The sequence below is a fragment of the Adiantum capillus-veneris genome, chromosome 1, assembly GCF_014529385.1.
Source record: "Adiantum capillus-veneris isolate H3 chromosome 1, ASM1452938v2, whole genome shotgun sequence".
Lineage (NCBI taxonomy): Eukaryota > Viridiplantae > Streptophyta > Polypodiopsida > Polypodiales > Pteridaceae > Adiantum > Adiantum capillus-veneris.
This window is the reverse complement of record NC_140931.1, coordinates 181196718-181213410: the sequence shown is the minus strand read 5'-3', so window position 1 is coordinate 181213410 and position 16693 is coordinate 181196718. Positions and strand designations below refer to the sequence as shown.

Below are 16693 nucleotides of genomic sequence, written 5' to 3'. Positions count from 1 at the left end.
ACCATGTACAATTCTGGGGGTTTTATGCGTGTTTGCCAAGGCAGCCTTGTGTACAGGAACCGGATTAGCTAATTGCTAATCCCCTTCAGGTACGCACAGTTCCATCGCGAAGGAATGCGAAAACGGAGAGTTTTCTCGCGTGAAAACTCGTCCAATTTATAGGGGACTGTCCCATTGCGTGCAGGAGCACCAGAGACACGCGTAGGCGTTCTCGCTCTGCTCGAAACGGTCCAAAACAGAGAATTACAGTCTGCTGTGTTTTTCTGCAGGTTTAGGGTTTTGCACCTAAACTGTAGGGAATTGCCAGGGGAGCCTTGGAAAGGCCTTGGGATGCGTGTACAAGGCAATAGGCACCAAACAGTGGCAAAACAGAAAATTACAGCATGCTGAAATTAACCTGTAGCTCAGTGGAAAGCTTCCATTCTGCAAGGGAAAGTGTCCTTGACGTGTACTTTTGACCTACAGGGATATTTGTGCTGTTATGTTGGCCAAATTGGGTCAAAAACCTGCAATTACAGCCATGGACAGGTTTGGACAGCTTGGTGAGGGCTAGGTGCAAGGGTTCGGATCGTTTATTTGTTAGGGGAGCGTCGGGAAAGCATTGGGTGCTTGTACAGGCCATTTTGGAGAGATTTCTCGCGAGCAACTCGTCTAATTCAAGGGGCAAGTGACCCTACAAGTGCGAGAGCTCGAGGGATACCCAAAAAAGTGATCTGCATGCGGATCGGAGCGCAAAGCAGAGAATTCAGTGAGCTGCAATTTCTCGCCAGGTTTTGCAAAAAGCTCTAAAGTGCGTGGAAAGTCTATGTTTGCTTGGGATTTTGCCCCTGGAGACTTCTACTGTGGTTTTGTTGCCGAAATCGGGTTGGAGTGGAGGAAATTCAGCCCGATAAAAGTGGGACATCTAGTGGAAGTTTACAAGTTTTTCTCAAGTATAATAAGAATAAAGAAATACCGAAAGGGGCGCTAGTCTTTGAGGCCAACAGGGTGTCGTTGTCTGCTTGGTAGCGCTCTAGCTGCCAGGCCGTGGTTTGTCTTGAAGTGTTGAATTATAGTCACAGGCTTATTCATGAAGTTCCTTTGTGTCTTAAAGTTAAATTAAAGAATTTCGGGTGAAAGCCAAAGCCTACCGCCCCACGGGCCGGTTTCATATGCTGCTGAAATTTGGCCAAAACTGGTAGTATCTAGCGGGATACATGTAAAGGATTCCTAGGACTTTACTTTGTAATTTACCCTCTCAAAGTATAAAGAAATACCGAAAGGGGTGCCAATTTTGGGGCCTACAGGTTGTCGGCGTGTGCTCGGGGCATTCTAGCTTCCGAGCCGTGTGTGTACTAAGTGTCAGAGGTTTCCTTTGCACGTTCTCTCTGTGTGTGTCTAAAGTAAAGAATTTCGGGTGAGAGCCAAAGCCTAACCGCCCCACGGACGGGTTTCAAGGTTCCATTGTCGGGACATCAATCACTTTTTCCTCAAGAAGTGAGCCTCGGTTGTTTTGGGTAAAGACATTGAGTACAGGAACGTGGGATTACACTATGGCCGACAAAGGGAAGGGCATTATGGAAGAGGGTTCCTCTTCGAAGGACATGCAAGAAATTTCTATGGTCTTCGAGATTGGCGAGAGCTCATGGCCACGTCAGACGGTACCTCTTGTTAATGTGATTGTCCCTCTAGTAGTACAGGGCTTTATGACCGGGCAACTTGAGGATGATGCGTTCATGACTCAGTTAGTTGCCGCGGTCAATGTCTTTTTGCAACTGGTGCAGAATCCAAGGTTTATGAAGTGCTTGCAAGCGTCACTAGTGCAGCAGCAAGATAGGCAACCTACACTACGTACAGAGCTTGTTGAGGCTCAAGCCCAGGTACTTCATGCGACTCAGCGGGATAGGGAACACTCGCATGTAGCAGAGTCAGGGGCTCCAAAACAGGTTCCTCCCGTGCTTGAACAGGTGGCTAGAACGTCTATTCCCAGGGGTTATGCCAGTTCAGTCCGCCACCTTCCAGAGTCCGCATGCTATCTTGAATGGATATGGAACTGGATACCAGGCTATACACCCAGTTTTTCCACCATCCACGGTACATCCTGGGTATTTCGGAGGTGGATCAGTGTCCCAAAGTATGGTTGGTTATGCGCTTGGAAGTCAGCCGTACATGCCAGGAATAGTGTTTGGGGGTATGCAAGGCACAATGCCAAGCCCCATGTATAGTAGTATCGGCATGCAGCAAGGTTTTCAATGCAACCAAGGCCAGTTTGGGGTGGCACAGGGTCATTTTGGCATGACTGGTTTTTCGGACAGCAGCCAGATATCGCACCTCTAACGCAAAATGTGAATGGCCAAGATGTGCCGATCATGCCTACTACAATGCCCATGTTGCAGACCATTCCTTATGACAACTTGGAGGTACTGGAGAAACCGAAAGCTTACAAAGAAGGTGGTGCAGCTGTAAAGTTCAGTACTTTCAGTGGCTTTGAGGATAAAACAAAGGCTCTCACTTTCCTCGAGCAGTGTGATTCAGCTTACGCAGGAGCGCTTACATGGTGGACGACATTGTTAATGCAAGGACAGGTACCTGCCACTTGGGTCTACTTTAAGCAAATGTTTGTATCTACTTGGTTGTCACATGAATTTGAAGTCGACTTCATGACAGATTGGCGCCAACTTACTTCGGCTACATGCAAGAGCTTGCTGGAGCACAATCAGGGGTTTTGTAAAGCGTTACTCTCAGTGACCTCCTATATAGTATAGATTTGTGCCATTGACAAAGCAGATAGAGAAGTATTGTTGTGGGCTGCCTAAAGGGCTTCGCGATTACTGTACCAAGAACAGAGTGGCTACCCTCATTCAGCTTATGGAAGTTGCTAACACTATCTTGCCTTGTTGAAAGGAGAGGACAGTGGGTTTCCAAGCAATGAAAAAGGAGGGCAGCAGAAGAAAAATTCAGCGAAGAAGCCCTTTGTGAAAACGGCTCCTAAAGTGTACATGGGTCAGAAAAGGCGACCAAAGACAAGGATTCAGCCGGGACTTCTGGAGTGCAAGCAAAGAAGTAGAAAAGGAAGCCTTTTGTGCGCAAGTCGCTCGAGGAAAAGAAGGTCCTAATGGCTGAAAACAAATGCTTTTTATGTGCGCAGCCTGGTCACTTTGCTACTAATTGTCCACAAAGGAAAAGACCAGCTGACTCAGAGGATAAGGAGGACCAGAAAGACAAGAAGCCTAAACCCACGGTAGGTTTGGTGCCAGACATCGTGGGTGATAGGCCCAGTACAGATGCTAGTGAGTTATGCAGGGCATGGGGTAAAGTTAGGGATCAGACGACACTCATCTTCTTTGATCCAGGTGCCAAAGCCAACTTTATCTCACCAGAGTTAGCTATGAAGCTTGGCATTAGAGCTGAAGAGATGGAGTACACAACAGAGGCATGGTTTGCATGTCCTGGTCGCTCATAGTGTGTTACTCCCATCATTGGAAAGCTGCGTCTGCATATTCCCTCGTATGTGGACACAGAAGAGTTCTATATCATGCCATTGGAAGGGTGCGATACGCTACTTGGAATTCTGTGGATGTTCAGAGTGCATGGCGTGCTGGATGCCTTCGGCACGACGATCATCCTTCAGCATAGGGGCAAAAGTCATGTTTTGGATGTAAAGCTCATAGGGGAGTCTGTCCCTGTTGTATCTGCTTCGGCTATCATTTCTGTAATTAAGAATCATCTTTCTGTGTACTTGATTTTTGCACATGATGTCTCAGATAATGATCAGTCAAATTTATCTTAGATAAACAAAGGTTAGCATTTCTGCAAAAGTTTAGTGGCTGTTTTTCTGATTCATTACCGTTGCAATTGTCGCCAGAGAGACTTGAGGACCATCGGATAGATTTGGTGTCAGGGTGTAGGCTGTAGGCCACCAAATAGACCTCCCTACAGGGTTAGTGTGGCGCAGCAGAAAGAGATTATGGGCCAGGTTGAGGAGTTATTAGAGAAGGGGCTGATTCAGCCTAGTTATTCACCCTTTTGCTCCCCATTGCTCCTAGTATATATATATATATATATATATATATATATATATATATATATATATATATATATATATATATATATATATATATTACGTAGATGAATCCAGGATAAGCCCAGATTCACCCTTAAAGGAAAGTGCAAGGTATAGACCCATGGTAGTCACCCACAAGACAATATAACCATCAGCTCCATCATGCATAGTATTGACTAAATACCACGACATCCCACTAACGTCGTCAGTGCCCAATAGTGGGTGTAAAACTAGGTACTAACATATGCTCCCAAACACAACACACACCACACGCACACACACATGAGCATACATCAACACAAAGTTCAACGTACTGAGTTTCTGTCATGACTCCGGAGATCAAGGGCAGACTCAGCCATAATGAAGCCTAGTACTAAAAGAAGCATTAAATCGAAAAAATTAGCACAAAAATGAGGTAGTTGATAGGGCATTCGCACCACAAAAGATAGAAAGAATTAGCACAATATCAACTGGTCGTAACTCGGCCGAAAACTCCACAATGTGAAGTCTGCATGTCCGCTATACGACTAAAAAATATACCTAGATGAATCCAGGATACGCCCAGATTCACCCTTAAAGGAAAGTGCAAGGTATACACCCATGGTAGTCACCCACAAGACAATATAACCATCAGCTCCATCATGCATAGTATTGACTAAATACCACGACATCCCACTAACGTCGTCAGTGCCCAATAGTGGGTGTAGAACTAGGTACTAACATATGCTCCCAAACACAACACACACCACACGCACACACACATGAGCATACATCAACACAGTTCAACGTATTGAGTTTCTGTCATGACTCCGGAGATCAAGGGCAGACTCAGTCATAATGAAGCCTAGCACTAAAAGAAGCATTAAATTGAAAAAATTAGCACAAAAATGAGGTAGTTGATAGGGCATTCGCACCACAAAAGATAGAAAGAATTAGCACAATATCAACTGTCAGAAGAAGGATGGCTCATGGCGCATGTGTATTGTTTACCGTGCGTTGAATAAGAATACCATCAAGAATAGGTTTCCTATTCCTCGAATTGATGATATCCTAGTGGCTAGTGCAGAAGAAGGATGGCTCATGGCGCATGTGTATTGTTTACCGTGCGTTGAATAAGAATACCATCAAGAATAGGTTTCCTATTCCTCGAGTTGATGATATTCTCGATCGTTTAGAGGGTGTTGCAATTTTCAGCAGGATAGACCTTAAGAGTGGATACCATCAGATTCGTATAAGGCCAGAGGATGTGCACAAGACTGCGTTTAGAACGACATTTGGTCTTTATAAGTTTCTAGTGATGCCGTTTGGGCTAACAAATGCTCCTGCCACGTTCAACAGAATGATGGACCGGATTTTCCGCTCGCATCAACAGTTTGTTGGGACGTTCTTCGATGACATGATAGTCTATTCGAAGAATGAAGAGGAGCATAGGCGTCACTTGACCATTGTGTTCGAAGAGTTGTGCAGTCACAGGCTACTTGTCAATCCTAAGAAAAGTAAATTCTTCCTAGAAGAGATCCACTCTCTTGGCCACATAGTCTCAAAGGATGGTGTCAGAATGGATCCCGCAAAGATCCAAGCTATTAAGACATGGCCAGACTTGAACACTGTGCACGATGTCAGAAGCTTCTTGGGATTGTGCTCCTACTATAGAAGGTTTATCAGGAATTTTGCAGAGATAGCATCACCTCTTCACGCTTTGCAAAAGAAAGGGGTCACTTTCAGATGTACCCGAAAAGAGATTTCAGCTTTTAGTCTCTTAAAAGAAAAGTTGACTTCAGATCCAGTAATTGTTTTGTTAGATCTCAGGAAGTCATTTGTGGTCCAATGTGATGCGTGTGTACCTGTAGCATCGGAGCAGTGCTATACAAGATGGATGGGTAGTAGCTTATGAAAGCCGAATTTTGCAAGGGCTAGAGAAGACTATGCAAGTCTATGAGAAAGAGCTCTTGGCCGTCATTCATGCACTTTCTAGCTGGAAGCACTACCTCTTAGGTGCTGATTTTGTTGTTCAAACCAATCATCAGACCTTGCGATACTTCTTGACACAGTCAAAGTTATCCGAAAAGCATATGCGATGGGCAAACATTCTTTCCATGTTCCACTTCCAGATTATGCATGTGGAAGGCAAGAAGAATGTTGTGGCTGATGCGTTATCGAGGAAGCCACAAATTTCAGATGTGTCAATTCCTTATCATCATGAGTTAGATGACATGAAGGAACAGTATGCTACTGATGAAGATTTTGCAAGGATCTTTGAACAGTTACAGGAGGGGCAACATCATGAGCACTACCTCCTCAGAGAAGGTTTTATGATGATGCATGGCAGACTTTGTGTCGTTAGGCCATTGCGACATAAGGTCATGGAAGAGAGTCATGTCCCACCGTATGCAGGGCATCGTGGTATTGATGCGACAGTTAAAGCCATAGAGACATTCTTCTATTGGACTACCTTGAGGAGAGATGTGGATGCCTTTGTGCGAGCATGTATAATTTGCCAAAAGGTTAAGTTTGATAGGCAAAAGGCACCAGGGTTGTTACAACCACTGCCGATTCTGGATAAGCCATGGGAAAGCATAGCTATGGACTTTATCTTTGATCTTCCAAGAACGCCAATAGGGAATGATGGTATATGGACCATTATCTGCATGTTCAACAAGTAGGCCCATTTTATCCCTGTCAGGAAGAAGATAAAATCTGATCGGGTGGCACGCTTGTTTATGTACAATGTGTATAAGTACCATGGTATGCCACAATCGATTATCAGTGACCGTGATCCTCGCACGACTAGTTTGTTCTGGAGAGGATTGTTTGAGAACATGGGCACTACTCTCAAGTTCTCGTCTTCCTTTCATCCACAAACTGATGGACAATCAGAAGAGGCTAATTCTAATGTCTTAGATCTGTTGAAATGCTATGTGTCAGATAATAAAGGCAAGTGGGAATAATATTTGTCTATGCTTGAGTATGCGTACAATAATATGGTGCATTCGTCCACTAGCAAAGCACCTTTTGAGATTGTTGAAGGCAACAAAAAGGTTCTTCCCATTTTGCATACAAAGGACAAGATATGTGAGGCAAATCGATATGTTGAGAACATGGATGAGATGTATAAGAAACTTAAAGTTGCCTTGGAGAAGACTTGTGCAAAGCAGAAAAAGGCTGCTGATCGTCACCGTCGTGAATTGTTGTTATCACTTGGTGATTAGGTACTGTTAAGGTTCGAAAAGGCAAGGTTAAAGATGATGAAGGGCAAGGAACGGTTGTTTCCTAAGCTCAACATGCGTTACTATGGGCCTTTTCAAGCGCTTGACAAGATCAGCGATGTGGCTTACAGGCTGAAATTACCTGATGCATGGAAGATTCATAATACGTCTCACGTGAGTCTTCTAAGACCCTTCGTGGGTGATGTGCCAGAAGATATGCCAGATGAGGATTAGCCAGAAGTTGAGGAACTTGATGAGATCCTAGTACCTGAGCAAGGTTTGGCACATAAGGACAGAAAAGTCAAAAGGACAAGTTGCAAGACGTTATTTGGTGAAGTTCAAAAACTATCTGCCTATGGATGCAAAGTGAATGGAAGAGCATGAATTGTCAGAGTCACCAAATGTATTGCAGCTTTACCTTGAAGCTTTGAGTTACAACCTACTTATGCCCCAACTTAACGTGTGCAAAGGAGGGGTAATGATAGAGCTAGCACATTAAATGTACATATCAATTCAGTGTAATAGATGGAAATGACAAAAGTATGAAGGTCTCCTTAAGTCATTTGTATCTATGTGTAGGACCTTTCTTGCGGATACATGCGAGGATAAAAGAGTGTTGATAGCACAAGATCATTAGTGGCGTGTATTTATGGTATGCAATCGAGGACGTTTGCGATTTCAAGAGGGGGGTATGTCACGAGGACATGGCAGCTGTTAACTATGTCATGAGGACGTGGCAATTGCTAATCTTAGTTGTTGGTTTCTTTCCAATGATTTTTGTTTTGTTTTTGAGACCCTCTTTTTGAAGTAGCAAACGGTCGGACATTGTATGGCCAATGTGAACGGTAGTTTCACCTGCAGAAGGGAAGTGGTCGGCACTGGAATTCGTATAGTAAGAGGATGTCTAGGCTCAGAGGAAGATCATGAAGGTCCCCTCGTCGCACTTAGCAAGTTGGTGGATACTAGGAAGTGAACTCAATAAAGGCATAAAGTCAAGGTGGGACTACCAACAGAAAGTATCCGACAGTTGGGCCACATTGCACTTTTGGATGCAGTCCCAATGAGGATAGATGGTCATAGTTGTATTTGATTGGATACCAAAACTAAGAGAGGTTTTGAAAGTTGCATAGGCTACCCAATAATATCAACACCTTTTTTAAGGGATTCTCTAAACTAAAAGTTAGGGTTTTCTTGGGTTTGTCTTCCTTGATTACTAATTACTGTTTTGCTACTAAGTGTTTTACATAACGGCATTGCATGCAAAAAAAGCTTGAGATCATTTCAACGGGTGGCCTTGGCGTTTACTAAGGTCACCTCAACATTTTACTGGCTCGTTAACATAATGGTAATTTGGGAAAATCCCATTGAAAATGGATTTTGTTCCAATCTACACTTTTAGAGGCAGAGGTAGTATGCCTAAGTTTCATTTCCGAAAGGAGGGTTGTTATGTTATAAGACTTTTGCTATGTGTGCAAGAAAAACCACTCAATTGTGAGTGATGGTGTACGACACAATTGTACCTCATTTTTTTGAACACAAAGCATTCAACTGCTAAATTCCCTGGAAGGCTTCTACTTTGGCAATCCCGGATGAAATGTCTCACATCAAAAGGTGAGGATTCTTTCAGACATCAAAACTTACAAAAGGTTGCCTATCAATTTTGCGAATTTGAGATATTTTGAGACGTCGTCACTTTAGCTTTGTGAGAAGTGGCAACGTAGAGCATTACTTTTACTTGCACTTCGCTTTTGTACTTGTTTTCAAAGGGACTTCTCAACAGAATTTGTACAATTTCGGAATCTGGAAAGTCTTGATTCCAGCCATTTATCTTATCTTTTGAGATTGCCATATCCATATCTATCTTGAGGGGAAGGCCCTTTTTTTGACTACTTTTTACTACTGTATGTTATCCTATGTGTCATGATGGCTGATATGAAACAAAATAGTCCATCAGTAGGCTATTATACTTGTTTTGGCACTATATGGACTGTTTCTCATGGTTTGGTGCTTATGGACTGAGCAAATGGGCTGATACAGCTGGCTTATGCACTATATGGCAGGTATAGAGGTTTTGGCACCGCTAGACACTTCAGATGGGCTGATTTTCCAGGAGAGAAGAGGAGAATGGTTAGCTTGCTCATGGTGATTGTGGGAACTTTCCTCTTTGCAGCGACCCTTGCTGCCTTCTTTCTCTTTCCACGCAAGTCTAACGGTATGCTTTCATGACTATCTACCACTTTAATCAATCACCGTTTTTAAGGCAATTGTGTTTTGATGCTGTATGCGTGTGCATTTTTGTAGCGTAAGATATGTTTTAGTATGCTTTATTACACAATAATACTCCATGAGATAAAGGTGCGACTAAAACTAACAATACATGACCAAAGCTTATAAAGCATTCATTGATGTGAAGAAATGGGAACCGTCAAAATAGGGGAATGGGATTTTCATTTCGAATTCAGATCCGGTTAGTAATGGTTACAGCCAGACTTTTTTTGCCAAGATGGTTGTACAAGTCGCCTTGTCGATGTTTGTGGCCTTTGAGGATAATTCATCACATTCCATTGTTTGGTATGATTTTTTACACTCACTAACAGGCCCATTTGTACTTCGCACATCTACAAAACAGTTGATATTAATGGTGTGCTAGTAGAATGGTTAATGGTGGTGAGTTGGTGGCCAGGTAGTATGGCTTTTAACACCAACAACCTCCCACTTGATAAGTCATTGACCTTTAAGCAAATATGGACCGATTTTCTCACAGAAAAGGCAGTAAGCCTCGAGGACACTCTTGAGGGGGGTGACCAAGGTTTCTGCATGTATTGCACCACACTAGCCTCCTACCGAGCTTTGAGTTCCTGCAGCTCCCCTCACAGGTGCTCCACCACCTCTTGTTGAGGGGACTTGTCTCGCTTCATTGTATTAAGTGAAGAGCTTTCTTCTTGCAAGGTACGTTGTAACTTGAGTGTTTCTAGCTCCTTGTGCCATGAAACGAAAGGGCCAGAGGTATCTGCCAAGAAAACCATGGGTGGCGCGGCTCGAAAGGGGTCCTTGAAGAGTCTTCTAACCCCTTATATCCTTGTGGCTGCAGCAGTGAAATCATCAAGAGTGGAGTCCGATTTTAGGAACTCTCGAAGTTTTTGTTGAGACGCATTGGGGAGAGCCTTCTCAACCCATTTCGTTACCATGAAGTCTCCAAGTTTTTGAGACAATTTGGCCACCAAGGCCTTGCTCCTCGTCATTAGCTAAGGAAAAGTCTCACCAGGTTGTAGGACGAGCTCATCCTCCAATGCGGAAAGCAACACAAATAGCACCCTTCAATGTGCCCTAATTTGCAAAGTGGTTGTCTATGAATTGGCTAAACCACTTATTTGCAAGGCTATCCAATGTCAAGGGAAATAATACCAAGTACATCTTCTCTGTTCATACCTCTTCAAAGAGACAAATCTCCTCACATTGTCACAAAGTGATAATGTGGCATTTAAACCCGTTGGCGAGAAATAGTGAAAAGAGAGATCATAAAAGATGGCGATGTGTCAATCCATACACTTGCTGATGTGGCACCTATAATTCGCAATGGGAATTGTAGCGCTATTTGTGGCAGTTTTTGGCAGATTTTGGCCGGGCACTTTCGAGAGTGTGAACATGTGATGTTGGGCGCCCTATTTTTACGGAGATGCTTTTGGGGTTAGCGAAAGCTATTTGTATGAGTTGCTCTTGGGCCAGGTGCCTATATAAGGATTTTTGGAAGTTGGGGGTCCACTCTTGCAATTCAGTGTGTGGTCACACAATGCAGAGTGACGTTGTACTCTATGTTTATCAATATAAAAGAAGTGCCGGAACGGGCACTAGACTTTGGGGCTTGTGTATCTAGAAGTGGAACTCCGCTGCATCGTGTCTCGACTACTTTGAGTTTTGAAGTGTTAAAGTCTTTGTACTGTTTGTGTGTTGCTGCGACATTATTGTATTGTCATTGCCAAGTCGATTATCACTGTCTTGTCAGTGCCAAGTCGATTACAATGTTATCATAGCTCTAGTCAATTCTTCTTCTATGGAGGATCCGGTCCGATTTGTTTTATAGCACATGCTATGGACTCTGACAAAGACTCGGATCACGGACGGGAAGATGTCCTGCCTACAGTTTTGCGGGAAGATGACTCAAATGGAAGGGGAGATTTCAACAACAACAAATCAACGGAGGAGTTGTTTGAGGATCTACTCGCCGGCTCTCTCAACGAGGATCAGAAGTCTACAGATCCTCATCGGCAATTACAAGCGAGCACGTGTGCGAAGAGGACGATGCAGTTTGTGAGGGATCTGGCTTATTCAACGTATTTGAAGAACGAACCGATCTTGGAATATTATGATATGTGGCAGAAGGCCACCAATCCATGGCAATGAAAATAAAAGCAAAGCCGAAGCATGACAATAAGTGCTCTCTATTGTTAGAAGAAGATATTGAACGTACTAGGGAGCGAAAAACTAATGAATCGATGAAGCATTGGAAACACTTAAGAATAGGATGAAAGTCCGACTCTTTCCAAGCTGTTTGTGCCGACAGTCTACCTTTGATGAACTTGCAGAGAAAGGCAGCTGACGTGCTCACTTCGAAGAGGACACTATCCCTTCTTCTTCTTCTTCTCCCTCTTCAAGCAAGGAAGACTAACAAGAATCGAGGAAGTGGAAATATCAAAAGGACAAATTGAGAAAGAGCAGCAGGAGCTACGATCGATGAGACCGCGACAATATTTCTACTGACAACTCTGGTTCCTATACTTTTGTGAATGTCCTTAATGTTGGGTTAAAGGCCTAAATAACCCCGTTTTGTACATTTTTTTACTTTGTCCAGGTTCATATTGAACCAGGACACATTTTTTTAAAGTCACTTATAATAAAAGCGCGAAAACCCAAAACTCACTTATTGAGTTTTCCCCGAAAACGTGAGCTCTCTCTCTCTCTCTCTCTCTCTCTCCCTGCTTCGATCCCTAGCGCTTCCTCTCTACTGCACTCCACCTCTTGCTTCTTGCCCCAATCCTGCACTACATCGCGACCCGCACCTATCGATACCTTCTACTTCGCGCTTTCAACTGGTATCAGAGCCCTAGGGTTTCAAAACAGCCCTGCGCAGTCTGCTGGACAGCGAGTTAAAGTTGCTCTCCCGCGATCAATTTCGCTTCCATCGCGAAATCCCTTGCTTCCGGAGTTGGAAAGGTCAAAAAAACTATCAAAACAGCCCAAAACAAGCTATTTTTAGGTCAAAATAGGTGATTTACAAGTTATAACAAGTCAAAACAGCAATACGCAGGTGTACCAAAGTTGTGGGATCACATTGATTGATGTTTGTCGCGACAAATTGAGTGAAAAGCTGAGTACAGGTGCTTGAAATTACACTTTTCAGCTGAAATTTCAGATTTGGACAGTTTCATGTGAAGAAATTGTGGTTTATTGTATGCAAAGTCTTGTGGTTGCTCCTATTTGCTGAAATTTTCAGCCTATTGCATCTCTCTTGTATACACACTTGTGGTTGAATTAAAATGGCTTCTTTCTCTTCGGCATCTGACACTAAAAGTTTGATTTGATGGAAATCAAACGGTTCGATGGTCAAAGCTTCGACCTCTGGCAAGAACGCATGCAAGTTATTCTTTTTTTAAAGGATGGTGAAGATGCATTGGAAGAGAATAAGCCGCCAGGTTTGTCTGACGAAGAGTGGGCCAGGTTGAATAAGAAGGCTATGGCCTACATCAAAATGGCTATCAATGATGACATTTTGACGGACATCAAGCGTTTGGACTCTACTTATGCAATATGGCAAAAGTTAAAGTCCAATTATGAAAACACCATGCTTGTGAACCAGGTGCATTTGATGCGAAAGTTGGTAAATATGCAGCTTGATGACTCAAAGTCAACTTCTGAGCATTTGAGTTTTTTGACAGGTGTGTTGAGTCAGTTGCAAGACAGTGGGCTTCAGCAATTCGATGATAAGCTGAAAGCTATTTTCTTGCTTATGACATTGCCAGATACTTGGGAAACCTTGGTTGTCTCCTTGAGCAACAGTCCCACCCTCACGTATGACGATGTGAGAGGGTCTATTCTCAATGAAGAGATTAGACGCAAGTCTAGTGGGGAAGGTGGCAGTTCTGCCTACAATGCAAGAGGTAGAAATCAAAAGTGTGATGCGGGCAAACATGACTCAAAATAGAAGTAAGAGCAAGACAAAGGATAAGGATGTCACTTGTTATCAATGTGGCAGAAAGGGTCACAAGAAACCCGATTGCAGGTATTTCAAGAAAGAGCAGAAAAGGAAGAAGAAAACGCAAGATAAGAAGAAGAAAGATGAGAAGAAGAAAGATGAGAAGAAAGGGGAAAAATCAGCAAGTGATTCCTCTAGGGATGCTGAGAATGCAAATGTATCCTCTAGTGTCGTCATTGAGGAGTTGTCAGACGTTGAGGAAATCTTGGTTGCGGCTTCATGCGCCTCAGATTTGGTGATAGCTAATACAGAAGACATGCTTATCTCGAAGAAAGATGTCATTGATGCATTGCTCAGTGCTAATGATGGCCTATCCCAGCCATGGATAGTGGATTCTGGTGCTTCATTCCATGTGACTCCATCTTTGGAGTGTTTTGCTACATATGCTGCAGGCAATTATGGCAAGGTGTACCGTGGTGATAATTTTGCTTGCAATATTGAGGGAATGGGTACTATGCGTTTGGCTCTTAACAATGGTCAAGAGCTTGTGTTGAATGATGTCAGGTTTGTACCAGGCATTAAGAAAAGTTTGCTATCTGTTGGCCAATTAGATGCACATGGTTATACTACCATCTTTGCTGGGGGTTTATGGAAGTTGCTTAAGGGCTCTATGCTTGTTGCAAAAGGGTCTAAAAGAGGTACTTTGTACTATCTTCGATGCAAAGCTTTGCCTGACAAGTTTCTTGCTGTTGCTGAAGTTGCTTCACACACGGAATTGTGGCATAAGAGACTTGGCCATATGAGCCAAAACGGTATTGATGTGCTTTCCTCTCGGAAGAGGGTTGATGTAAAAGGCAAAAACTTGGATTTTTGTAACGATTGTCTTTATGGAAAGCAAAAGAAATCTTCTTATTACTCTGGTGTCTCTCGCAAAGCTAATCGTCTTGATCTTATTCACTCCGATGTATGCACTATGTCTGTTAAGTCTTTTGGTGGTGCATTACATTTGGTTACATTCATTGATGACTGTACTAGGAAAGGATAGGTACATTTGTTGAAAAGTAAGAGTGAGACTTTTAATGCTTTTAAGAAGTTTCATGCTTTTGTCACTATGCAAAAGAGTACTAAGCTTAAATGTCTCAGATCTGATAATGGAGGAGAGTATGTATTTGTTGAATTTCAGCGTTTTTGTGATGAAAATGGGATTAAAAGGGAGTTGACAGCCCCTTATAATCCGTCTGCTCATGGTGTGGCTAAGAGGTATAATCGTACTTTATGCGAGAGAGTGTGTTGCATGTTGTCCACCGCTGAGCATTGAAAACTGCAGTTCATATTTGCAATCGCTCTCCTAATAGTACGTTGAAAAATGACATTCTAGAGGAGGTGTGGTCTGGCAAACCTGCCTCTTATGATCATTTGAGAGTATTTGGCTGCGAAGCTTTTGTTCATGTACGCATTGCGCAATGACTTGAGAACAAAGCTTGATATGAAGTCCATTAAAGGAGTCTTCCTATGTTATGGGAAAGAAGGTGAAATGGGCTATAGAATGTGGTTACCACAATTTAGAAAAGTAATACGCAGCCGAGATGCAGTGTTCAATGAGCTTAAGAATGCTACAAAATCTGATGCTGACAAGAAAACAGTCAGATTTCAGCCTTCCGTGCCACCCATTGATGTTGAAAAAGAGCCTCATGATGCATTACCGCAAGTTGAAATTGATAATCAGCCGGTTAACCTTGAGCTAGAAGAGGTAGGACATGATTTTGATGCTCCTAATGAGGATGGACAGCCACCTGAATTGACTGAAAATGATTTTCGGCAGCATGATAGAGTTGAAAATGAGTTGCCTTATGATGTAGAACCGTTGCCTGAGAATGTAGATCATTGGGTACGCAGGTAAACTCGTTTGAGAAGGCAACTGCAAAGATTTAACCCCTCTTTGGATCATGTAATGTTGACAGATGAGGATGAACCTCTTACATATAAAGAGGTCAAATCATGTGAGCCAAGCACTAAGTGGGAGCTTGCGATGCAAGAGGAAATGAAATCCTTGTATGCAAATGATACTTGGATCTTGTGCCATCGCTTAAAAGGAGAAAGGCTCTTCCTAACAAATGGGTATACAAGATTAAGATCAGGGTAGAATCCGTACGTACGTACAGTACCATTCCGTACCGTACGGTACAATATGGCATTAAAATTTTTTTTGGGTGTTTTTTGCTCGGACGAATTCCGCTAGGGGGCGCTTTCAGGTGGGCTTATTAGTGTGAAGAGGGGAAAGCCTTAGGCTTTTTTAATCGACCACTGTAGCAAAAGAGTCTCTGTTCTCTTACAGAGAAGTCTGCAGAGTAGTGCACAGAGTCCTGCAGAGCCGAGCTATGCGTGTGAAAAGGTACTGCTTTTGCCACCATGCACTCCGTACTCTTCTCGCACTCCGTACTCCTCATGTGTGTGCACTCTTTTGCATTTGCAATGTGGAGGATTCATTATGCCGCGTAAAACCAACCCCAACTGGTCGCTCCACACCAATGTGTTGAGCATCATCACGACCACTTCTCAGCAAGCTTCCGACACACACTTATGGCAATGCAAGTATTGTGGGGACCAGTACACTAGCACTATTACGCGAGTCAAAAAGCACTTGACGGGCATCGGGTGCACTGATCAGATTGGTGCATGTGAGAAAATACCACCACCTTTGAGGGAGCAGCTTATTCAAGAGTATTTTCCTGTTGGTGCTCCTGGTTTGAGAGGTGCTCCCAGCACACAGGATGCTTTTGTTGGAGAGCTCGAGTCTTTAGGTGCGGAGACAAAGGTTGGAGGAGGTTCGGCCTCCATGCAACCCCCTACTTCCAGGAAGAGAGCACGTGTTGGCGGTGAAGATGAGGATTCCTTGCCACGTGAAAAAGGTACATCTGAAACACCAACGCATACCACTTTGCCTAGTTGCATCTCTTCTCAGGCTTGGGTGAAAGAACTTCAGAGGGTGACAGAGATGGAGATATGTCGCACTCTTATTGAGTGCAACATATCTTTCAATGTTTTGTGCACAGATCAGTGGAAAAGAATGGTAAAAGCCATTGCACAGGTGGGGCCTACTGAGACATGGACAGGTCTTGATTACACCAAGATGCGCACCACTATGTTAGATGAACAGAAGGCCTTAATTGACAAGGCATTTACTCCTGTGAAAGCTGGATGGAAGGAGTTTGGATGCACCATTATCTCAAATGGTTGGGCAGACAGACGCAGACG

At 43.4% G+C, this 16693-nt stretch overlaps 1 protein-coding gene across 1 annotated transcript in view; it reads left to right on the top strand.

Annotated features, from left to right (window-relative positions):
- LOC147466107 (uncharacterized) overlaps positions 1 to 16693 on the top strand; it is a 50653-nt gene that overhangs the window by 14815 nt on the left and 19145 nt on the right. Inside the window, exon 3 of the mRNA XM_086523928.1 lies at positions 9309 to 9460. Coding sequence (XP_086380054.1) covers positions 9309 to 9460 — 152 coding nt within the window. The remainder of the gene's footprint in view (positions 1 to 9308; positions 9461 to 16693) is intronic.